This window comes from Suncus etruscus, chromosome 8, assembly GCF_024139225.1.
Source record: "Suncus etruscus isolate mSunEtr1 chromosome 8, mSunEtr1.pri.cur, whole genome shotgun sequence".
Taxonomy (NCBI): domain Eukaryota; kingdom Metazoa; phylum Chordata; class Mammalia; order Eulipotyphla; family Soricidae; genus Suncus; species Suncus etruscus.
Window position 1 is genome coordinate 20,833,352 of NC_064855.1, and position 24,433 is coordinate 20,857,784.

At 44.4% G+C, this 24,433-nt stretch overlaps 2 protein-coding genes across 3 annotated transcripts; one reads left to right on the forward strand and one right to left on the reverse strand.

Annotated features, from left to right (window-relative positions):
• Positions 1-14,566: 14,566 nt before the first annotated feature.
• Positions 14,567-24,318, forward strand: CRYAB (crystallin alpha B). Of its 2 annotated transcripts, XM_049778652.1 has the most exons (4): positions 14,567-14,810; positions 20,475-20,765; positions 21,911-22,033; positions 23,968-24,318. In XM_049778652.1, exons 2-4 carry the CDS (start codon positions 20,568-20,570, stop codon positions 24,166-24,168), a joined length of 522 nt encoding a protein of 173 aa, XP_049634609.1. In that variant the 5' UTR covers positions 14,567-14,810; positions 20,475-20,567; the 3' UTR covers positions 24,169-24,318. The 2 variants fall into 2 exon arrangements, with proteins under 2 accessions (XP_049634609.1, XP_049634608.1); XM_049778651.1 differs by lacking the exon at positions 14,567-14,810 and having other exon boundaries at positions 20,411-20,765.
• On the reverse strand, positions 18,605-19,499 carry HSPB2 (heat shock protein family B (small) member 2). Its single transcript, XM_049778648.1, has 2 exons — positions 19,396-19,499; positions 18,605-19,059 (listed from the first exon to the last, which is right to left on the reverse strand). The coding sequence occupies exons 1-2, from the start codon at positions 19,487-19,489 to the stop codon at positions 18,605-18,607; spliced, it is 549 nt and encodes a 182-aa protein (XP_049634605.1). The 5' UTR covers positions 19,490-19,499.
• Positions 24,319-24,433: the final 115 nt, after the last annotated feature.

The window sequence follows — 24,433 nt, forward strand, 5'->3', positions numbered from 1 at the left end:
GGGTCAAAGCAATAGGTCAATAGGTAAAGGCTTTTGCCTTCCACATGACTGACTTGGGTTCTATCACTGGAATTCCATATGCTCTCCCACACTCCAAGCACCACCAGATTTTGTATGCAACTATCTCTAGGCAGAGGGATGTCAGTTGAGGGGATCAGAGAGATAGTATAGAGGGTAGGGTGCCTCCCTTACATGTGGCCAACCCGGGTTTGATCCCTGGCATCCCATATGGTCCCCGAACACTGCCACAAGTGATTCCTGAATGCAGAGCCAGGAGTAAACCCTGGGAATTGCCTATTGTGGCTCTAAACAAAAACAAAAAAATTTCTACCTCCCCTACAAATTAGACTATACAATTTAATGATACTGAATTCAGTACTTAATTATACTAAATTTAGGAATGTAAGTATTTTTAATGGGCAGGGGGACACAAAGACTTGTTGCTCAGGGTCACTCCTGGCTATGCTCATGGGACCATATGGTGTTAGGATTTGAATTCAGGACGTACATAAAAACATGCATTGCAACATTTTGAGTCATTTCAAGTTATTTAAGAATGTGAATTTTAAAAAAAGAATGCGAATTTTTATTTCTTCTACTATATTTTCAAGATAAATATAAAAAATCTTCAGTATTATTCTATACTTTTCTGAACTTTATCAGTACGTTATTTTATTAAACATTCTATGAAAAACATATTGAGGATCTATTAGATGTTAATCTCACAAAATTTTCAAAAACTCATTTATACATAAAACAATGAAAAACAAGTTTGAAATAAATAGTGGTAAAAGAAAACTTGTAAAACCGAGAATCCGATATTTGCATGTGGATATAGAGTGTACAGGGTAAGTCTGACAGATGGTCTACGTCGAAAAAAAGGGGAAAAAATACAGAACGGTCAGAGACTAGAGTAGGATATTGCTAAAGTTTTTGCCAGATGATAGTGCTTAATATAAACTGTCAAAAACATATTTGTAAAAATATTCGTTATGATTTTTTAAATTTTTTAAAATTTTAAAATTTAAAATTTTTTAAAAATTTATATATCAAGTTATTTACCATAGCAATCCAGTAGTTTTTGAAAATTAGATCAAGACTAGCGCCATCTGGTGTCTATTTTGGAAGTGACCCTGCTTTCTTGAAAATACCATGCCACTGTGTCAGCGGTAGTGATAGTGGAGAGAGATATTTCAGAGATTCAGGTGTTTGCCTTGCATTTTACAGACCCTGGTTTGATCCCCTGACTCACAAATAGTTTCCTGAGCACCATCAGAAACACAGAGACAGGAGAAGCTTCAAGTACAGCAAGGTTGGTGGCCCATAAACCAAAACAACATTACCTATCTCATTATTATAAACTAATTTTTTGTTTGTTTTGGACTACATCCAACTGTGCTCAGGGTTTGCTCCTGGCTATGTACTCAGGAATCACTTCTGGCAGTGCTCGTGTACCATATGGGATGCCAGGAATCAAACCCGGGTTGGCCACATACAAGGAAGGCACCCTACCATCTATACTATATCTCTGGTCCTCTCAGATACTTTTTAATCTCTGCTTAGAGACATTAATTCTAGGCAGACATCCCTCTGCCTAGAAATAGTTACATACAAAATCTTGACACCAGAAAAGTTTTTTAACAGGTATTTTCAAATCCTTTGTCCTGGGGATTCCATTTCTGAAAATTTACACTAAGGTGAGGAATTCTGGAGGTCCTTCACAGCAGTGCTGGAGGCCATCCAGTGGTATAGAGGGATCAAATTTGGGGAACCCTGTACTTGCCAGGTATGTGTTCCAGCCCTTTGAATTACTTCCCTAGTCCTTAAGGGATAAAAGTCTTAAATGAGAAAATCATGTAGGGCTGGAGAGATAGCACACTGGTAGGGCTTTTGCCTTGCATGCGGCTGACCCAGGAGGGACCCAGTTCGAATTCCAGCACCCATAAGGTCCCCCAGCCTGCCAGGGGTGATTTCTTTCTTTTCTCTTTGTTTTTGGGTCACACCCGGCAGCACTCAGGGGCTACTCCTGGCTCTAGCTCAGAAATCGCCCTCGGCAGGCTCGGGGGACCATATGGGATGGGATGCTGGGATTTGAACTACCAATCCTTCTGCATAACCATCCTTCTGCATGCAAGGCAAATGCCCTATTGATGTGCTATCTCTCTGGCCTCAGGGATGGTTTCTGAGTGCAGAACCAGAGTAATACCTTAGCAGCACTGTGTGTGGCCCAACAATCAATAAATAAAGTTTAAAAAAAAAGAGAGGGGCCAGAGAAATAGCATGGAGATAAGGTGTTTGCTTTGCATGCAGAAGGATGGTGGTTCGAATCCCGGCATCCCATATGGTCCCCCGAGCCTGCCAGGAGCTATTTCTAAGCGTAGAGCCAGGAGTAACCCCTGAGCGCTGCTGGGTGTGACCCAAAAACATTTTTTTAATTGCAAAAAAGAAAAAAAACCTCTTTTGACCTTGAGTTGGGAGCCCACCTATCACATAATCAGATGGTTTACCCTGGGAGTGCTATCGCTCCGGTTCCTATCTTCTGGGTTTTTTCTTTCGTTATTTTTTTTGTTTTGTTTTGTTTTGTTTTTGGGGGGGTGAGGGGTCATACCCGGCAGCTCTCAGGGGTTACTCCTGGCTCTATGATCAGAAATCGCTCCTGGCAGGCTCAGGGGACCATATGGGATGCCAGGATTTGAGCCACCGACCTTCTGCGTGCAAAGCAAATGCCTTACCTCCATGCGATCTATCTGGCCCCTTGATTTTTTTTTAATTCAAAAAATAGATAATGAATCAAGTGAGTTAGAATTTCCACAGAAGAGAAAGAATGCTACAATTCGGGGCTGAAGTGGTAGCACAATGGTAAGGTGTCTGCCTTGCCCTCGCTAAGCGCCTAGGGTGGATGGTGGTTCCATCCCTCAGCATCCCATATGGTCCTCAACCCAGGAGCAATTTCTGAGGGCATAGCCAGGAGTAACCCCCTGAGCAGCACCAGGTGTGGCCCCAAAACAAACAAACAAACAAACAAAAAGAATGCTACAATTCTATTCCAGAATCTTACTCCCGGAGGAGAAATTCCCAGTTGTAGAACTATATTGAACTTCAATGATTGCCATCACACTTCTCCCAACAGCAAAACAGAAACTTACAGAGGGTTCTGTTGGTAGCAGGGGGTTACAAAGTCTCACAAGCACTTGGGTTCCCATCTTCAGAGTTGCTAGAAGATTTGGATCAGGGCCACCTTCAATAATGGAAGAAATGCAAAAATACAAGATAGGAAAAAAAATTTTCCAAACTTATTCTTGTCTAGTAGGCATGTTCTCTTTCTAATGGATCCACTTTTGCTATTTAGAAGCAACAAAAATGGGACCTGGCTTAGCAGGAAATCAAGCCCAATATATTTTAATTACAACTGGATTATTCCAAAGGCACTTTTAGAAGTACTCATTTAGGGGCCGGGCGGTGGCGCTAAAGGTAAGGTGCCTGCCTTGCCTGCGCTAGCCTTGGACGGACCGCGGTTCGATCCCCCGGTGTCCCATATGGTCCCCCAAAGCCAGGAGCAACTTCTGAGCACATAGCCAGGAGTAACCCCTGAGCGTTACCGGGTGTGGCCCCCCCCCCCAAAAAAAAGAAGTACTCATTTAGGTTTTAATAGTAATCAAGCATAATCAAGTTTTCCCATAATTGAAAATCTAGGATGTGATGTGTTTTCCTTTCTATTTTTCAGGGGTGTGTTAGGAGAGGGAGGTAAGCCTGGGCTTACCTCTGGCTCTATAATCAGGAATCATTCCTAGAGGGGTTCAAGTGACCATATATGTTGCCAGTGAACAAATTTGGGTCAGTCCATTGAATCTGTGTGTATGTGTGCATACGTGTGTGTGTGTGTATATGTGTGTGTGTGTGTGTGTGTGTGTGTGTACCACACTTAGAGGTGCTCAGGGCTTACTTCTTACTCTTCACTCAGCGATCACTTTTAGCCAGCTCCGGGGCCATATGTGGTGCCAGGGATCAAATCTGGGTTGGTTGTCTGGTCCCTCTACACTTATCAAAGACCCTAGGAAAATTTTGAAGACAATCAGAGACATACTGGCATTATGCCTTAGCACCTTCAGGAAGATCAGTTTTAACCTTATGATATTTTTAAGACATTATACCTGGAAATACACCTGGCACTTTAAGTTTTACAAAGTGCTGTCCCCCTACATCTTATTTGACTATCACAGTAAGGAAGCCTTGGGAAATACTTTTATTACTCCAAGCTAATCGTAAATAATAGGCACAAGGGTTTTGCTCTGCTATCTAGAGGAGGAGGCAGTAACCTGACTAACTCTTCTGGATCACATCAGGTCTTGGAAGAACAGTCCTGGAAATGAAGTTGATAAGAAGGATATTGATGCAGTCTGCACTCGACTGCATTCTCTAGTCCACATGGTCTGATTATATCTCGCAGGTTCTTTAATTCTCACCTTCTGTGTGAAGTTGATGATAGCAACTTTTAATTTTGGTGATGCAATTCCGTTTCAGTACATTTGCAGAACCACCCTCCTAGGACAGTCCTGAGAGCAGAGATAGATAACTAAGGAGGATGCTATCTATACAGGCTGAGAAAGCCCTCAAAGTCTAAATCCAGAACCGGGCACCTCGACTCAGAGCGAGTTTGGAGTTTGGAGTTTGGAGTTTCTTCTTACTCCACCATGGCATGGTCCCAGTTCTGACCTGGACGTTCGACTGGTAGTGACAGTCCTGCCCAGGGGCCCACCACCTTTCAGCACCTACCTTTTAAACCACGGATCTGTGTGCTGCGACATGTCTGTCTCCAAGCTCTTAGGCGCTCGCCGCCTCCTGCTACAGCTTTGCTGCAGCGTCCTGCTGCCATGGTGACCGGGGACCGCCTCCAACCGGGCCGGAGCCACTTGGGGCAGGCCTGGCCACCCCTCTCCTCTCCGTTCCGCCTCCTGCCGGACCTGAAGAGCCACAACACCTCTAAAGATCCGGAGGTGACCAGATCAGCCCACCCTCCACCGGTGCCTGCCGGCCAGGACTCCAACACCGCTGAGGGGAGTTGAATTCCTGCGGGCGGGTCCGAGGAGGTTTTCTGCATTTTTGACATTCTCGGACCGACTCTTGAAAAACCAGTCACTATCCCTCTGGGCCTAGCAAGGCCCGCAAGAGTGGGGCCCGCAAGAGTTGGGGCGCCAAGGCCTCTGTGCTGGGTGGACTTCCAAGCAAGCAAGCGCCCAGTGGCTAACTGAGAATTAAGATCCCCGATTGTACAGAAATTCTGCACCCGTCGGGTGGGCCTGATCCTTAAGCGATTTATTTATTTATTTATTTATTTATTTATTTATTTATTTATTTTCTCGAAATAAATATTGCCTAATATAATACTCATGATACCAGACTTCTTAGGGAATATTTAAGAAAATGCAGTTTTAATTTTAATATGCACATGAGATCAATTAATGTATCACACATGCAAATATAAAGACAATGACCCTGGTTATTTATTTATTTATTTATTTATTTATTTATTTATTTATTCTTGGTTTGGGGGCCACACCCAGTGACGCTCAGGGGTTATTCCTGGCTCTGAGCTCAGAAATCTCTCCTGGCTTGGGGAACCATAAGGAACACCGGGGATCGAACCCAGGTCCATTGTAGGTCAGCCATGTGCAAGGCAAACGCCCTACTGCTTCGCCACCGCTCTGGCCCCTCCTTAAGCAATTTTATTGATCCCAGAAACTCCAAGTGTATGAAAGCCAGAGGTAGTGTCTCTCGGCGCCGTCAGAGCCAGAGCCTGCGAGTCCTTGGAATGTCTTCAGCCCTGTTGTGCATCCTTGGCCCAGTAACCCAGGAAATTCCCTAGGCACCTCAGGGGCTGCATGTCCGAGTTCAGAGCTCAGAGTGGCCGAAGAGCCGCAGCTGAGAAAGTCTTGCACCCCAATCTTTGAGTGTTCAGGAATGTGCACGAAATAGCATCCAGTCCAACAAGAATAGCGACATGTCCCAGGATGAGCGCTCCAAGGTAGCACTTTCCTCCAGGGCAGGAACAAAGGTGAGAGGCCACTAACCTCCCTTGGGTGGCTGGACCCTTGGCCAAAGAGCCCGGCTAACCTGAATGCATCTAAGAGGTAGGCCTCGAGAGTAAGAACTGAGTCCACGAAAGAAAGCGAAGTCAGGACACAACCACATAGAAGTTTAGAGGCCCTAGGCCTCAGCTCCAAACCAGGCCACCGCCCTTGGTCTGTTCCCGGGTTCCTTTCCAGGACCCCAGAATTGGGGTGACATGTTGGAGACGGGGCCCTCCACGCTCAGTCTCACACCAGGGTCCCCTTTTTGCTGTTGTAGCGGGGTGTGGCCTGGGGGAATCGGAGGACCGCGTACTCCGTGGGCTTTTCCGAGGGTGCGTGCTTCCGTGGGCCTGCAGGCCTATCCGTGGGCCTGCTGCACACCTGTATGTCTGCGTAGTGCAAGCTGCTATCCTCGGCCGACCAGACGCCAGTGCTTTTCTCCCGGCCTTCAGGCTGCCTGCTGTGCACACCGTTTGCGTGGCCTGCAGTGTCCGGGCCCTGCGAGGTCTGGGTGGCACTGGCGGAGGGCCTAGGCTGGCTCCTTTCCTGCCAGCGCTGGGTCATCCCGCTGTGCGACCTGGCTTTAGGGGCAGGCCCTGGGCCCCTAGCCTCCGACTCAGAACAGCGCTCCCTCTTCACCTTTGTGTGATTCTGCTGCAAAGGCTTCTGCAGCTTCTGAATTCTTCTTGCTTGCTTCCCTGAGGGAAGGAAAATCCAAGTGAAAGAGCAGCCTCTTCCCAGTCCCTACCCCCCACACCCGGCATTGCTCAGGGGTTGCTCCTGGCTCTTCATTCAAAAATTCTGTACGTGCTCAGGGAACCATAAGGGATGCCTGGGATCCAACCCAAACCAGTATAGGCAAACACTCTATCCACTGTACTACTGCTTCAGCAGTAACTTGCAGCAAATTACAAGCTTCATAATATAGCTGCATAATATTCAATTCTGTTTAGGGGCCTGAGCTCTGCTAGAAGTGATTTCTGAGCACACCAGGACTATATAAGCCCTGAGCACTGCCATATGTTACCCCAAAATGTAGATATGTATGTATAGACAACATTTTTAGTTACTTATCTGTTATTGGGTATTTGGGTTTTCATGTTGTTTCTTTTTAAAGACACAATTTGAATTTGCTTCCACCTCATCCCCAGTTACCTGTCTTCTTTTTCCTCTGCAAAACGGATGGGCAGGTCCTGTGGAAAGAAAAACAAATCACTCTTTTGCAAGAGCCCTCGCCTTGCCTTCTCATTAGCTCAGTGCTGTAACATTCTGGGACCTTCGCTCAGTCATCACTAACAAAGATTCACCCTGTTCCAAAGTATTTATCAGGGTACCACACATTTCCCAGATGAATGGTGCTGGAAGGTAGAGTGGTACAAATGACATAACCAAACCTAAAATACAACCTCAGGCAAACAGGCATTGAATGCCAGGGTTGTGGACTATTTTGGGACTGTCTGACAGGCTAATCTCTGCAGAGAGTCAAGGGATTCTGTGAAATAATGGAACAGGTTTGAATTCAGAGACCTTCTTGCTTTTTCTGTTCCTTTCTCGGCTAGCTTGCTATGCAATACACAGACGATAAGTAGTGTCCCTCAAAATCTTTCCCTAACAGATCACCCTTCCTGCTGCCCATTGCTTGTTTTTTAATTAAATAAAGAAAGTGTGTGTGTATGTGGGGAGGAGAGTTAACCTCTATAGTCCACAGCACAGGGAGGCAGCTCTGAATTTGGAGAGTGACTCAGCTACCCTGCCCTTGCTACAGGAGAGATTCAGATATTCATATCTGAGCCCTTGGGGGTCTCGGTGTGTAGCCAGTGGGTCTACGTGATTGTCAACTGTTGGATGCCAGAAAATTAACACTTGACAAAGGAAATAGGTTTGAACAGTTTGGGATTGACTTCCTATGATTTTCCTTGCTAGTACATTTTCAACTCTCACCAGAGCCAAACCCCCTCTGTCAGACTTCTGTTTTGCCAAGGAAGTTTCCTTCTTTTGTAAATAGAGGGGAGAATGGAGAAGGAGAAGGAGGCAAGAGTGAGAGGACAGAGAAAGAACTTTTATAAATTAAATTAATTTTACTTACTAAGGATTTTTTCACATGTATTTTACAGATGTGAGTTGTGATTTTATTTTAGTTTTAATGCAGCTCACAGAATCAAGCCTTAGAATCTTCACTAGAATCTATAGATGGTTCAGAAGAAAAATCTTTGAGGAGACAGGAGAGATAGGTATACAGGATAAAGTGCTCGTTTTGCAAGCATGCCAACTGGGTTCAAAACATGGTATGGAGCCAGGAGTAATCCCTAAAACTTCTTGGTGTAGGGTCCCTCCCTCACTCCACCCCCCCCCCCCCAAAAAAAAGTAAAAGGAAGTAAAAGAAAAACCTTTGAGGGGCTGGAGAGATAGCATGGAAGGTAAGGCGTTTGCCTTTCATGCAAGAGGTCATCGGTTCGAATCCCAGCGTTCCCATATGGTCCCCCCGTGCCTGCCAGGAGCAATTTCTGAGCATGGAGCCAGGAGTAACCCTGAGCACTGCCGGGTGTGACCCAAAAACCACAAAAAAAAAAAAAAAAAAAAAAAAAAAAAAAAAAAAAAAGAAAAACCTTTGAAACTGCTGGGAATCTTTCTACTTCCTATTCTCAAACTTCAGCTACCCCTTCTCTGTTGCCTTGTATCAGAGCCTTATCCTAGCCTGAGATTCCTACTGTCTTCAACTTTTACTTAAATGATTAAAAGAAAATCAATTCAGTTTTAACACTGACTTAGATTATTCCATGTTAGTGAATAGCTCTTCCAAATTGTCTATCGCACAATGCCTGGACATACCCAAAAGGAGTATTCAGTTAGATTTGTGGGTGATGGAATTTCATTTTTATTATTTATTTATTATTATTGGTTTTTATTTTATTTAAACAATTTTTAAAAAATTGTATTCTATTTTAGTTTATATTTTGTTTTTGGGTCAGACCCAGAGGTGCTCAGGGATCATTCTTACCATCGGGGTATCAGAAATTGAACCTGGATTGTGTACCTGTAAAATAAGTACTCTACTCACTGTATTATCTCTTTAGCCCTTGATTTGTTGTTGTTGGTAGTGAGGTTTTTTTTGTTTGTTTGGTTTTGGTTTTGGGGGCCAACCTGGCAATGCTTAAGGGGCTACTCCTGGCTCTGTACTCTAAAATTACTCCTGGTAGGTTCAGGGGAGTATGGGTATCTAGGACTGAATTGCAGGTCGGACACTTGCAGGCCCCCCCTTGGTTTTATATTTTAGTTTAGAACTAAGAAAATTAAAAGTACACTTTGTTCAATTAATAACAGGTATAAACTGCAATCTTTCTATAAAACAAAATGTCTCAAATGTAAATAGCCTATTATGTAGCAATTTCATATCCTAAGAAATAATCAGTTGCAAATATGGGTGCTCGGTGTAGCATTATTTAAATTCTAGAAAACATAGGAAATATCTGAAATGTCCAATATTGGTACTTGAGTAAATAAATTACATAGCTAATAACAACATTATGTACCCATTTAAGAAAAATATAAGAACACCTAACAGCATGGAGTTTTCTCTTTGTTAATTTAATAAGGAGTTATGATGTTTGGGTATAAAAACTACATACATAGTTATTTGAGAATGATTACATGGAAATATATACTAAATCTTCTCTGGTTTTTGATTTTGGGGCCACACCCAGCAGCACTCAGGGGTGCACCCAGAAATTGCCCCTGGCAAGTTCAAGGGACTACATGGGATACCAAGGATCGAACCTTGGTCTGTCTCGAGTCAGCCATGTGCAAGGCAAACGTTCCACCACTGTGCCATTGCTCTGGTCCCTGTTTTTTTTGTTTTGTTTTGTTTTGTTTTTTCCCACACCCAGCAATTCTAGGGGCTACTCCTGGCTCTGCACTCAGGAATAAAATTACTGGCAGTGCTCAGGGACCATATGTGATGCTGGGGATTAAACCCAGGTAGCTGCATTCCAGGCAAATGGCCTCCAGGCTTGTACTATTGCTCTGGCTGCCTGAGTATTACATTTATGGCTCTCTGGTATTTTTCTACTCTGTGTGTGTGTTGGGAAGGGGTGTCTCTACAAGAGGTGAGTGTGTGTGGGGAGGGTTTGTCTCCCTGTGAATGTGAGTGTATAGCTACTTTTATATTCAAAAACAACACGGAATGTTTCTTCCTTCCTCTCCTTCCTTCTTCCTTCCTTTCTTCTTTATCTTCTTTCTTTCTTTTCTTTCTTTCTTTCTTTCTTTCTTTTCTTTCTTTCTTTCTCTTTCTTTCTTTCTTTCTTTCTTTCTTTCTTTCTTTCTTTCTTTCTTTTCTTTCTTTCTTTCTTTCTTTCTTTCTTTCTTTCTTTCTTTCTTTTCTTTCTTTCTTTCTTCTTTCTTTCTTTCTTTCTTTCTTTCTTTCTGTCACACCTAACAGTGCTTAGGAGTTACTTCTGACTCTTTGTTCAGAAATCACTCCTGGCAGATTCAGGGGACTATAGAGGGTGCCAGGAATCGAACCGAGGTTGGCTGTGTGCAAGGCAAATGCTATCATTTAAGCCCCCAAAACAACGAAGAACATTTTAAAATACTTTTTTTTCAGTTTTCATAGTATTTTTAAGTCTCTGGAAGTTTGTTGTGATGATAAAGACTTACAGAGCAGTAATGAACAGACACTTCTCTGAAGAAGGCAGACAGATGGCCAATAGGCACACGAAAATATGCTCATTATCACTTATCAGGGAAATCTAAATCAAGACAACAATGAGGTATCATCTCACACCAGTGAGAATGGCACATGTCAAAAAAAAGCTGGGAACAATCAGCTGGTGGGGATGTGGTGAAAAGGTATTCTCATCCACTGCTTGTGGGAATATTTCTGGTACACCCCTAAGAAAAGCAGTATAGAGATCTCTCAGAAACATAAGAATAGAATTGTCATATGATCCAGAAACTCCACTTTTTGTACCCAGGACCCAAGAATATTAATCCAAAAGGACATGAGCACACCATTATTCATTGCAGTACTTAGCACAATAGTTAGGATATAGTCCAGGTGTCCAATGACAGATGAATATATACATAATGCAATGTGTAATTGCAAGGCTGCAAATTATTCAATTTGCTAAGCTTGAATGGAATGAAAGGTTATCATGTTAGATGAAGTAAGTCAGAAGATGATTTCACTTAATACCAGGATGGAAGCTATCAAAGAGGAGATACCTAAATACCTAGATTACCTCTGGCCTTAGGTTATAGAAATAAGGCTAGGAAAGGAAAAAACATTGAGGAGGAAGTAAGAAAAGGCTGTCAAGAGAAACAGGGCAGGTGCACAATGGGTATATAGAAATGTTGGTTCACAGATATCCAAACACAATACAACTTAAAAATGTGCCTGCAGGGGCCGGGTAGGTGGCGCTGGAGGTAAGGTGCCTGCCTTGCAAGCGCTAGCCAAGGAAGGACCGCGGTTCGATCCCCCGGCGTCCCATATGGTCCCCCCAAGCCAGGGGCGATTTCTGAGCACATAGCCAGGAGTAACCCCCTGAGCGTCAAACGGGTGTGGCCCAAAAAAACCAAAAAAAAAAAAAAAATGTGCCTGCTAAGAAGGCAGACTGAGGAGAAGGAAAGTGTGACACTGGTGGAGGTCAACTGATACTGGTGGTGAGATAAGGTTGAAACATTGCCTAAAATAATTATGAATGACTTTGTAAGTCATGGTGTGTCAGTAAAAAATTAATTTTAGGGCCCGGAGAGATAACACAGTGGCGTTTGCCTTGCAAGCAGCCGATCCAGGACCAAAGGTGGTTGGTTCGAATCCTGGTGTCCCATATGGTCCCCCGTGCCTGCCAGGAGCTATTTCTGAGCAGACAGCCAGGAGTAACCCCTGGGAGGCACCGCTGGGTGTGGCCCAAAAACTGAAAAAAGAAAGAAAGAAAGAAAGAAAGAAAGAAAGAAAGAAAAGAAAGAAAGAAAGAAAGAAAGAAAGAAAGAAAGAAAGAAAGAAAGAAAGAAAGAAAGAAAGAAAGAAAGAAAGAAAGAAAGAAGAAAGAAGAAAGAAAGAGAAGAAGAAAGAAAGAAAGAAAAGAAAGAAAGAAAGAAAGAAAGAAAGAAAGAAAGAAAGAAAGAAGAAAGAAGAGAAGAAAGAGAGAAAGTTAAGTGCCTTACCTGTTGTACTCTCTCTCTCTCTCTCTCTCTCTCTCTCTCTCTCTCTTTCTCTCTCTCTTGCCCCATAGGGTTTAATTTTATTAATAAAATGAAAACAGCAATAGTACAACAGGAAGAGCATTTGTCTTGCATGTGACCCACCCAGGTTCAATTCTTGGCATCTCATTTAGTACCCCAATCACAGCCTGGAGTAAACTGTGGTCATTGCTGTTAGTGGACCAAAAATCTAACACAGAAGCTCTTTGTTTTATCAGTTGCTGTTGTTTTGGGAGCCACACCTGACAGTGCTCCAGGCTAATTTCTAACTCTGTGCTCAGGGATAACTCCTGGCAGTGCTCAAGAGATGATATGAGGTACAGAGGATCAAACATTGGTGGATCACAGGCAAGGCAAATGACCTATGTGCTATACTATCTTTCTGTCCTATTCCCTCTATCCCATCCTAAACATCATCCTGGGAAACAGGTATCATTGTTCCCCTTTTACAGATGACTCATCTTAGAACTTTGGTAAGAAGCCAGAGATCCAACTTCCCTCTATTATTATGCCATCTTCATTTTTCGCTTATGCTTCATGCATGAGTAATTAAAAATACTTGCTTAGTCATAGAATTGATATGTAATGTGAATGAGTAGTAGGCAAAATTTCAATAGACTAACTCCAGGTAATGCACTTCTTCAATGTTCCTCACATAGGGGCAAGAGAAATAATAAAATGGATAGGGCACTTGCCTAGCACAAGGCCAACCTAGGTTCATGTTCAACAGACCATATAATCCCCAGAGCCTAACAGGAGTGATTTCTGAGTGCAAAGCCAGGAGTAACCCCTGAGCACTGCTGAGTGTGGCCCCCGAATCAAAACCAAAACCAAACCAAACAAAAAACAATGAACCTCACCTATCTCCAGAAATTTAGTGATGGTTCATTCATAAAGAAGACATCTTCAGCTTAGAATGGTTAACTAAATAGTTAGGAGACAGAATAAAGTCAGACCCGAGGGGTTTATAGTGTTAACATGGGAAAGAGCAGTAAAGACAGTACAAATAATATACTGAGACTTTTACACATCTTTGCCATCAAACTAGATGATCTTCAGTATGGTTATATTACCTAGTTTTGCGATGATAAAATGCACATGTTTTATGTATGAAGGAAAAGTTTCAGATTTACCTGAGATTCATACAGTAAATAGGTATAAAAGTAATATTCAAATACTCTGGAAATATTCTCCTTACTATTTTTTTTTTTTTTTTTTTTTTGGTTTTTGGGCCACACCCAGCGGCGCTCAGGGGTTACTTCTGGTTCTGTGCTCAGATAGGCTTGAGGGACCATATGAAATGCTGGGAATCGAACCCGGGTCAGTCCTAGGTCGGCTGCAAGTAAGGCAACGCCCTACCACTGTGCTATCACTCTGGCCCCCCTCTCCTTACTATCTTTTTTTTTGGGGGGGGGGTCACACCCGGCAACGCTCAGGGGTTACTCCTGGCTCTACACTTCAGCAATCGCTCCTGGCAGGCTCAGGGGACTATATGGGATGCCGGGATTTCGAACCACCGACCTTCTGCATGCAAGGCAAACACCTACCCTCCCTGCTATCTCCTCCGGCCTTTCCTTACTATCTTTTAAAAAGTAATCTCCATTAGGTCTCCCAGCAACAACATGGTTTCTCCCATCACCGCTGAGAGCAGTAAGTCCCTTGAACATAGAATAGCTCCTTAGCACACTGAGGTATTGGCACCAAAACTACAATAACTATTTTTTCCAAAGATGATTATCCTGATTTGAGGAGACATTATGATGTAGTGGTTAAAAGTAAGGGTGGGTTCCTGAAGGCCTAGTTTGAAATCTTGATTTGATCTTGGTTTATTTACTTACTAGCCATGTGACCTCCCACAAACTTACTACTCCTCTGAGCTCAGCTTTTGGCCTGTTAGACTGTAAAACATGTGTCAGACTACTGACCCCGTGGAATGGTTGGGGGAAATGGAATAAGATTGCAAAGTGATCAAATGAGTACAATAAGCTCTCCAAATGCTACAAGTCTGAACCTCCTCTAAGGAAGGGAAAAGAGAGGTAGAAGAGGACAAAGAGACAATGTCCGATTCACTATTCAGCCATATTTCTGGCCATATCTCCAGACAGCTGGTGCGGCTGTGTTTTCTGAGTTCTCTTAAGGGAGTGAATCCAGGAGGTGGTGCCTCACTGTCACTGTATGGGTACCCGGAGGTGCCAGGCAAAGTAAAGTCAAGTCCCATTGGGAGGTTAGCAGGGAACTACCTGCAGGTCTCTCTTTTCTTGGGCCTCCAGTGACCTGGCTAAGATTTACCCGTTCCCCCTACTCACCAGCGTCCCCCCGCAGCAGAGCCGGTTTCCCATGGTGCTCATCTCCAAGGCAAGCCCAGCTGTTTTTCTACATAAAGAGGCTAAGCATTTCCTGGTTCCTGGTTTAGCTTTCGCCCGCCTGTGGAGTCTGTCAAGTGTCAGATTTCAACCTAGCAGGTTGGACTTTGGAAGCCACCTGCTGGATGGATTCCCAGGTGACTCTCCAGCCAAAGGGTAGAGGAGCGCATACTGGCTCCAGGTAAGAGTTATCTCACCTTTGGGATTTAGAGCTGCATTGATGAAGTCATGAACTTTGAGTTTCAAGCTTCAATGAAAAGAAACCGGATATAGAATAAGGGCTAGAGGTTTCCTTGGGAACAGCTTCGTGGTAACTACATGACACTCTCAGTGAAATATACCCTCTGGAATGAAGCAATGAAGGGTCTTACCTTATATTTCCCAGATCTGGTCTGGTTTGAGTTTCACTTTCAAGGCAATTGAGATCAGTTTCTTGCCCCTGTCAGAATCTGGGCTCAAATACTGGAGGCTCCTGGAAACTGAAATTTTAGGAAAATAGATAGGAGCCAGAGCAATATTACAGTGGGTAGGGCATTTGCCTTGCACACAGCTGACCTGGCATCCCTTTTGGTCCCCAGAGTACAGCCTGGAGAAATTATTGAGTGCAGAGCCAGAAGTAACCTCTGAGCACTTCCAGGTAGGGAACTCCCCACAGATTTAGGAAAATGGATATCTTTCTATTCTGCCCTGCTATTAAAACTAATGTGGGCAAGTTATTTTTATTCAGGACTATAGAATGGAGAACTGGGCTCATGAATCTCCTCTTGTCAAAAAAGAAATCATGATCTATGATTGGTATGCCTCAGCACTTGCACTTCTTTTGTTGTTGTTCTCATTTTTTATTTTTGGCCCACCCCAGTGACCTTCAGTCTACTTGTCACTCTGAGCTTGGGGGTTGTTCCCAGTAGTTCTCAGGGTGGTGATGGGAAGTGAACCCAGGCATGCACACAAGCTTATGAGCTATCCCTTTACTTCGTGGTTTTTGTGTTCTGAGGTGTCTTATTGTTTTGTTTGGCCACACCTAGTTGTGCTTGGAGGACATATCTGACTTTGAGCTCAGTGCTCACTCCCAGTCGTATATGTAGTGCTAGATTCAATCTGAGGCTCTGGCATGCAAAATGTATGTACTTAAGTCCTTTGAACCATATCCCTTTGGCCCATATTTTTATGATTTCTCCAGTACTCAGTGAATTGTCAGGTAGTAAGGCATTTTCTTTCTTTTATTATACTATGCTAGATCTTTACACTACTCTCTTATATCATGACCTTGCTTCTTCCCAGAAACATTTCAGTACTCCTCACAGTATTGTTTTCATTATGCCATTCAAATATCTAAGTCTGGCAGACAAAGACCTCCATGTTCTGGTCCGTTTCCAGTCACATTATCTCCACCTTAAAGGAATGCACCTACGGAAGTTTTTATGACTAGAAACCCTAAAGAAATCAACTGTGTTGTGACAGAGTACTAATACTCTTTCTAGAGTATTGATAAAAAATGTTGGGGACAATAAGCACAATACTATTCTATTGACATCTATTATTAGTCAGTCCACAACAAGTTCATTTTAAGTTCACATGTTAGATTTCTAGTTACATTGTCAAAAAGCAATGTGTCTAAAAGACTTTTGAATGAATGATAAAGGAGCATGGAAAGTTCCATAAGATACCAGTAGAGAACTAGGCTTGTTTAATTTGGAAAAGGAAGGCTTCAGAGGACAGGATGGTATTTTTGAATATTTGGAGGACACTCAAGTAAAAGATAGACTGCATTTATCTTCTTGACATCACCAGAATCAATGGGCAGAAGTAACAGAAAGGTAAATTTTAATTCAATAGAAAGAAGAAGTTATAACAAAAAAGGCAAATGAAGTGGGTTACTTTATAAAAATCTAAATTCTCTTATACTCAGAATGTTCAGAAAGTTGACTGATAAAAGAATTTGAAGTGGAGGAGCTTGAACTAAATCTGAGATTTGAAGTCCCAGTCCTTTGAACTATCTTCCCCTACCCAAGATCTACTCCTTGTCAGTAGATGGGTCCTTAATATAAAAAAAGATACGCATTGGGCTGGAGGTATAGTGTAGTGACAAGTTGTTTGCCTTGTGTTCTATCAACCTGATTTAATTCTTGGCACCCCATATGGTGCCCCCAACCCCACCAAGGGTGATCTCTCAGCACAGAGCCAGGAGAAAACTCTGACAATAGACAAGTTTAGCCCAAAAAGAAAAAAAAACAAATTTTTTAAAATAATATATTTAAGAATCATGATTACAAAAATGTTTGTAGTTGGGGTTCAGTCATAAAAAGTACACACTCCCCCCATTCACCAGTGCAACATTCCCACCACCAATGCCCTCCCATTTTTTCCTCCCCCCATCCTTTGCCTGTGTTTGAGACAGGCATTCTACTTCTCTCACTTATTAACATTGTCATGATAGTTGTTAGTGTAGCTATTTCTTTAACTTGTACTCACCATTCTTTGTGGTGAGCTTTATATCATGAGCCTGTCCTTTCAGCCCTCATCTCTATTGTTTCTGGGTATTTTACAATGTCTTTATTTTTCTTTGAAAAAACAATGTTAAGCATAACTTTGTTTTTATGGGAGATTTCAGGAATTCACTCAACTTGGTAAAGACGTATTTTTGGACAAGGAGAACATCTAGAACTCTCCATTTCATATACATACAAGTTCTTTCAAGTATTAGAAGGAAAAAGGGGGTCGGGCGGTGGCGCTAAAGGTAAGGTGCGCCTGCCTTGCCTGCGCTAGCCTTGGACGGACCGCGGTTCAATCCCCCGGTGTCCCATATGGTCCCCCAAGCCAGGAGCAACTTCTGAGCGCATAGCCAGGAGTAACCCCTGAGTGTTACCGGGTGTGGCCCAAAAACAAAAAAAAAAAAAAAAAAAAAAAAAAAAAGAAGGAAAAAGGGATGGGAGGGAAATGAGGCCCTTAGGCTTTTTTTCAAAGGGGACATACCTGGCAATACTTGGGACTTCACTCCTGATTCTGTGCTCAGGGATCACACCTGGTGGGACTGGGGATTGAATTTGGGTTAGGTGTGTGCAAGGCAAGAGCCCTACGGCTCGCTATACAATTGCTCCAAACCAATCCTTATGTTTGTAAACCATTATGTTCCTGGTACACTCTTGTTCCAAAGGAAAGTCTGTGGTATCACTAATAGCCCTATATGTTCTGCACTTAGGGTAAGGTGATCCAGTTATTTCTGCTCTAGGGATGCTCAAATCTTAGAAACACATGTTTCCTTTCATGGATCTCCCTGTGTAGGAGACAATGGCAGAGACTTCTGGTATACCCATGGGTCTCCAAGTTCAAGTGAAAAAGACCTTAGCTTGAGAAAAAGAGGGCCAGAGGCAACTCCCCTGCTGCAAAAACTATGTCCCCAGCCCCGGCCCCAAACAGGCCAGACAGTGGGAGACCCTGGTCTTTGTGTCTCTAATCGCCCGCTCAGACAGTGACCGCAGGGTTGTTTGGATGGTAGATCCCCAGTCCCGTCAGGATCACTCTCTTTTGTAGTATTGTGAGAAAAAGAAAGGAGAGAAAAAAAGAAACAACAATGGTGAGGAATTTGGTCTGGAGCCAATACCAGCTTCCGGGAGTAATCTCAGCCTCCATGCGTGAGCAGCGTGGTACTGGAATGCCAGGAAGCCCAGCGCAGCAAATTGAAGCTTTTTGTCTAGTCTGGCCCTAACCAAGGCCTCTCCCAGCTCATCTAGTCCTTCAAGAGCTGAAGGAGAAGGGGCGCAAAGAATCTGCTCAACACAAACAAGGCCCTGAGATTCAGGTTTATTCTCCACTACCCAGAACTACAAAAAGGCAATGGCATGACCCCCCAGAGACCACACTGTACACTGGGATTACTTGTGTGTCCCCCTTCCCACCCCACAAGAGGCTACCTCCAGTGGTGCATGTGCACTGGAAGGCAGAAGGGCGCACGCTTTGGTACTGGGTCTGTGGCACTCAGGGCTCCATTCCTGCCTCCTCCTCCTCTTCCTTGGGGTCAGGTGGGGCGGGCAGCAGGGAAATGTGGACTTCATTGATCTCTGTGTCCGAGTGCCGGCTACCCCGGGGGGCCTCCAGGTGTAGGACTCCATCATGAGAGAGGGCAGCACGGAGCCTCCAGGGGTCCACGTCGGCGGGCAGGACATAGGTGCGGCAGAACTCTCGGGACACGAAGCCGTGGCGGTCCAGGCGCTGGGGGTGGCGGGCCGACACCTCCAAGAGATTGTCCACAGTCCTCACCGTCACCTCATCAGGGGTGAAGTGGCTCACGTCCAGAAAGGCCTGGAACTTGCCTTCACTGAGCCTGAGCTCGGAGACCCCTGCCCTGCTGCCCTCCCCAGCCTGGGCAGCCCGGGGCCGGACATAGTAGCCGTGGTAGAGGGTGGGGGTCAGGATGTCTTCTGGCAGGAGGCCTGGGGGGCAAAAAGGGAGGCAGAGAAGGCAGGAGGCAGGATGAGGCTAGAAGCTGGAGAGAAGAGATCAGAGGGAGGGGGAAAAGGAAGGTAACGGGAAAGAAGGGATTGTTGGGTGGGTTAGTGCCCTCCAGGCACCCCTAGGAGGATGGGGGGCAAGCTCTCAGGGCTTCATGGCCAAGGGCCCTAGAGCTGGCAGTCTGGGGTAGGAGCCTGGCTAGCCGGGAGTGCAATTAAGTCCCGAAGTGGGGCTCAAGCCAGGCCAGCGGGCCAGGGAGGTCTGCCCAGAATTCAGGAGGTGGGGGTGGGGGCCCAGGGGTGTCCACTGTGCCCTACCTTCTCCGAAGCGCTGCTCTCCCAGGCGGCTCGGGTTGGCAAACTCATACTCGGTGGTGGCCGGGTGGGCATGTGGCACAGAGCGACCCGACATGACTGCAGGCGAGTCCGCAGGCCCTGGTCCTAGAGGTGCGGGCCCCAACAGTGGCGCCAGGACCCCTCCAGCTGCCCTGGGAGGTGGGGGCGGGGTCTACACCACCCAAAATAGTGCAGAGCCTGGGAGGGGGTGGGGCAGGCAGCCGGCCTGAGCTCTTGCCTGCCTGGAGGACTGACCAGCAGTAGCTCAGGGACCCCTGTAACTCCTCCCTACCCACCCCCGCACACCTTTCAGCTGTCACTGGGTGGCCTGCGAAGACAGCTGGGGGTCCTGGCTTGAGGACGAGATGCCAAGTGGAACTGGTGCCGGGAAATGCAAGACCTGGCTGGGCTCCTCACAGTCTGCATACACCTTCCCCAGCCTCTGTGGCAGCCCCCCCAGAGCCCTCTTTCATCAAACTACATGGGTCTAATGGGCCTCGTGTTTTGCAACTTATAAAGTGACAAGTGTTCTGTACTGTCGTGAGGAGGTCTTCCTGCCTAGAATCAGGACCTTCTCCCTGAACCCAATGCAGCACCAGGGCACCACACACACACACACACACACACACACACACACACACACACACACACACACACACACACAAGCTGGGCACTAACAGCTTTCCCTTAGGGACCCACAAAGAGTTAATGTCCCTGGGGCCCAGCCTAGGAAGATTCCAGTTCCTGCCCAGGCCCAAGATAGTCGCTGGCTCCATTCCCCAGGCATACCAGGCTGGGGAGGAGGAGGCCCCTCACCCGCCTGCTTGGGATTCCGGACTTGGCCCCAACACTGCAGAAAGAGGTGGGGGGTGCCAGTGGGTGTGGACGGAAAGCTGGTGAAACAGGACCAGGACAGGTCACTGGCCCGCTCAAGCGTGTTTGTGTTTCTCTTTTCTTAGCTCAGTGAGTACTGGGTATGTGTCACTCTGCCAAATCCCCAATCACAAGTCTCCATGAACTTGTGAGCTGGGATAATAAAACCCCTGACATCACCATTCCAGAACCTTCACAAGACTGTGTATATAAAGGCCTGGCTGTCACTGCAGCTGAAAGAGCTGAACAGCCAGCTGACTCCTGACACTTTCCAAGCCACCATGGACATCGCCATCCACCACCCCTGGATCCGCCGTCCTTTCTTTCCTTTCCACTCCCCCAGCCGTCTGTTTGACCAGTTCTTTGGGGAGCACCTGCTGGAGTCGGACTTTTTCCCTTCCACATCCCTGAGCCCCTTCTACCTACGGCCATCCTCATTCTTTCGGACACCCAGCTGGATTGACAGTGGACTCTCAGAGGTAAGTCTCTCCTCAGCCAGGACAGTTCTTTCTGGAACTTTTGGGGAACATCTCCATGTACTTTGCTTTTCTTACCTGCCTAAATCTGGCTGTGTCCAAGTGTCTAAGATGCTTTGCTTTTCTTCACCCAGCAGTGAAGAAAGATGAGGTTACTAGTGCTTTCCTTCCCAGCAGCTAGCTAGCTTGTCCTTGGGGCTCATCTGCATCCTACTTTATTGCATTTTTCCCCCCTGTACTATGCAGATCAGCCCCCCCCCCCCAACCGCCAAGCAGCATTATCCTTTCTAGTTCTGTTCATCATGATCTACAGGGAAAGCGCTGCTTTCAGTTTCTTTTGCTTGACTCTTCTATACCACTTACCATACCTGACAATTTTATCATCTAAGATTTCAGAGCCAGGAGACAGTCAGTCCTCTTTCATTCTAGTCTCCATCCCTGCTGGATGGACAATGACAGCTACTTTTTCTTCTTTCTGTCCCCTCTTTGTTGTTGCTGCTGTTGTTGTTGTTTTCAGTTCTCTCTTAAGTTTTGTTTTGTTTAGATGGTTTTTTACAGGGCTGTCACGGGACACTGGCTTAGGTTCAAGCCTTCAGAGCAAAGAATGTAGTCCATTCTTGGGATTCCCCAATTTGTCCCAAGAAGGAAAAAAAAAAAATAGGGTGAACAGATAAGGTGAACAGAAACTGTCACAGATAATACTCTGGTTTAAAAATATTCAAGTGTGACTAAACAGAGCTGAGTGGGCAAGGACTTTGAAAGGACAATCAGGGCCAGCAGAACATTCCAGATTGAGTGGGTGGGAAACTTGGCAAAGATCTGAGCAAAGGGGCCTTTGTCTGAGAGATGAATGATAAGACCAAAGTTTGGGGCCAAAGGTCAGCAGAAATCATGCTCAGACCCATCCTTGTGATTGGTCTCCACAAAGTATGGACATGATGATCAAATGTTGTTAATTTTTGGGTACCACTGTGGTGCCCCCCTTTCCACTAGGAAATCATAGTCATTCAAAAAGGAATTTTTTTAAAAGCCAAAATGTGGATTAACTAGCTGGGTAGAAATTACATCTAAGGACTGATGAGACTGCAATGTAAGCTACATCTCAATCATTTTTTTCTGTACCCCCTTTCTCTTAATTTTATTTTTAGATGCGTCTGGAGAAGGACAGGTTTTCTGTCAACTTGGATGTGAAACATTTTTCCCCTGAGGAACTCAAGGTCAAGGTGTTGGGGGATGTGATTGAAGTGCATGGCAAGCATGAAGAGCGCCAGGTACGGCTTCTTTAGTCCTGCTTATACAGTACCACTTGCATGTCAGGCACTTGCTATCCATCTCTGAAGTGGGCCATAATGCAGTTCTATATCATCAGGTTTTCAAATCAGTAGCTAGCAGAATCTTTGAAGGAGAAACATGCTGTAGTTTTTGTGTTAACAAGAAAAGTGGCCAATGGATGTCTTTTTTCTTTAAATGGGATAGATGGAATGTGTATTTAAATCAGTGATTCTCGGGGCCGGAGAGATAGCATGGAGGTAAGGCGTTTGCCTTTCATGCAGGAGGTCATCGGTTCGAATCCCGGCGTCCCATATGGTCCCCCGTGCCTGCCAGGAGCAATTTCTGAGCCTGGAGCCAGGAATAACCCCTGAGCACTGCCGGGTGTGACCCAAAAACCACAAAAAAAAAAATCAGTGATTCTCATTATTGGTCCCACTAGAATCACCAGAGGGACAAAAAATTTTTTTTAAATCAAGTGCTTAGGTGTACCTAGACAGATCAAATCAGAATTTTTAGGTAGTAGGCATCAACCTTTTATAGGCTCTCTAAGTAATTCTTATAGTCAAAGTTAAGGACCACTACTTTAGGCATAGTGCTTTTTGAATACTGGTTGCTTTACATTTTTATATTATCTGCATACACCTAAAATCTTTGAGCTGGTCTAGGCGTACAAGGGATCCACTTCAGCATCCCATATAAATGCTGAAACAACTTGTTTTGCCTTAGTTTCAGAGCTGTGCTCAGCTCTGAATACCCTCTGGCCCAGGTAGAAATCAGATCATTACGAGCATATCTAGATAAATGCTTAACATTCAACATCAACAGGTATAATGGTTAAGGTTAGCTACTCTATGAGAGAATTCTAAAGAATTTTTTTTTTTTACTTTTGGGGGAGAGTTTTTAAAAATTAGATTGCTTCTTATAAGTTGATGATAATTGTATGCACCAAACAATAGTTTGATATTTGTGACTTTTAGTTTTTGCTAATCTAATTTAACTTTCAGTTATAGTTTTCTTGCATGGAGGTTTTTGTGGGGCTTTTGTTTGTTTGTTTGTTTGTTTTTGGTTTTTGGGTCACACCCAGCAGCACTCAGGGGCCACTCCTGGCTCCATGCTCAGAAATTGCTCCTGGCAGGCTCAGGGGACCATATGGGATGCTGGGATTTGAACCAATAACCTTCTGCATGAAAAGCAAACACCTTACCTCCATGTATCTCTCCGGCTTCTTTTTTCTTGTTTTTTTTTTTTTTTTTGGATGTCATTTCCAGCAGTACTCCTAGGTTACTTCTAACTGCTCTTAGGAATTACTTTTGGTAGTGCTCAGAAAACCAATTCAGATGACAGAAATGGAACTTGGGTCCAAGTGCCCTACCCAATGTACTATCACACTGCCCCCCCCCTCTTTTAAGTAGCAGTCTAGTTGATCTAGATCATTTTGGGGTACTCCTGAAAAATTAGGACAATTTATGAACTTTCTTTGATCTTCAGTAGATTTTTAAACATTGATTTATATCTTTAGGACATATCCCTAAACATCCATGTCTCAGTATTTGAAAAAAAATTATAAAATTTTGGGCTGGAGAGATAGCACAGTAGTAGGGCATTTGCCTTGCATGCGTCCAACCCAGGATGGAACTTGGGTTCGATTACCAACATCCCATATGTTGAGCCTGCCAGGAGTGATTTCTGATCACAGAGCCAGAGTAACCCCTAAGTGGCCCCAAAACCAAAAGCCAAAAGAAAAAAAAAATTATAAAATTTTGAGATGTTCCAGACTTCTCAATTTCTCACGGGTAGGAAAAATTCATTTTAGCCCTAAACAGAATAGCTATTTAGTTTTCTCTCATGTTGTCATGTTATTTGGGTTAGTTGGAAGGAAGGAAAATGTTGGATTCCATTTCTTAGTCTTACCTTTCTATTTCCTTTGAATTAGGATGAACATGGTTTCATCTCCCGGGAGTTCCAAAGAAAATACCGGATTCCAGCTGATGTGGACCCTCTTACCATTACTTCATCCCTGTCATCTGATGGGGTCCTGACTGTAAATGGACCAAGGAAACAGGCCTCTGGCCCTGAGCGCACCATTCCCATTACCCGTGAAGAGAAGCCTGCTGTCACTGGTGTCAAGAAGTAGATGCCCTTTGTCTCCCTGCATTTTTAAAAATGATTAAACAAGAAAATTTTTCCCATCAGTGAATGGAAATCTTGTGACTAGTAATGAAGCTTATTAATACTAAGGGCAGGCCCAAATTATTAAGCTAATAAAGGATCATTTAATAAAGATGATTACCTTGTGTTTGAATATTTTGAATGTTTTAAAATTTAATAATCACATTAAGATTTAGGGGGCTCTGGGGGTAATAGTATTAGAATGACTGTCTCCTTGACTTACTTATGAT

What these genes read in the sequence shown, in the direction of transcription:
- HSPB2 (XM_049778648.1), bottom strand. Translation starts at nt 19,489, where the DNA reads ATGTCGGGTCGCTCTGTGCCACATGCCCACCCGGCCACCACCGAGTAT. An exon ending in AGAGCAGCGCTTCGGAGAAG is followed by an intron (nt 19,060 to 19,395) that starts GTAGGGCACAGT and finishes TTTGCCCCCCAG; the next exon opens with GCCTCCTGCCAGAAGACATC.
- CRYAB (XM_049778652.1), top strand. Translation starts at nt 20,568, where the DNA reads ATGGACATCGCCATCCACCACCCCTGGATCCGCCGTCCTTTCTTTCCT. An exon ending in TTGACAGTGGACTCTCAGAG is followed by an intron (nt 20,766 to 21,910) that starts GTAAGTCTCTCC and finishes TTTTATTTTTAG; the next exon opens with ATGCGTCTGGAGAAGGACAG. An exon ending in GCAAGCATGAAGAGCGCCAG is followed by an intron (nt 22,034 to 23,967) that starts GTACGGCTTCTT and finishes CCTTTGAATTAG; the next exon opens with GATGAACATGGTTTCATCTC.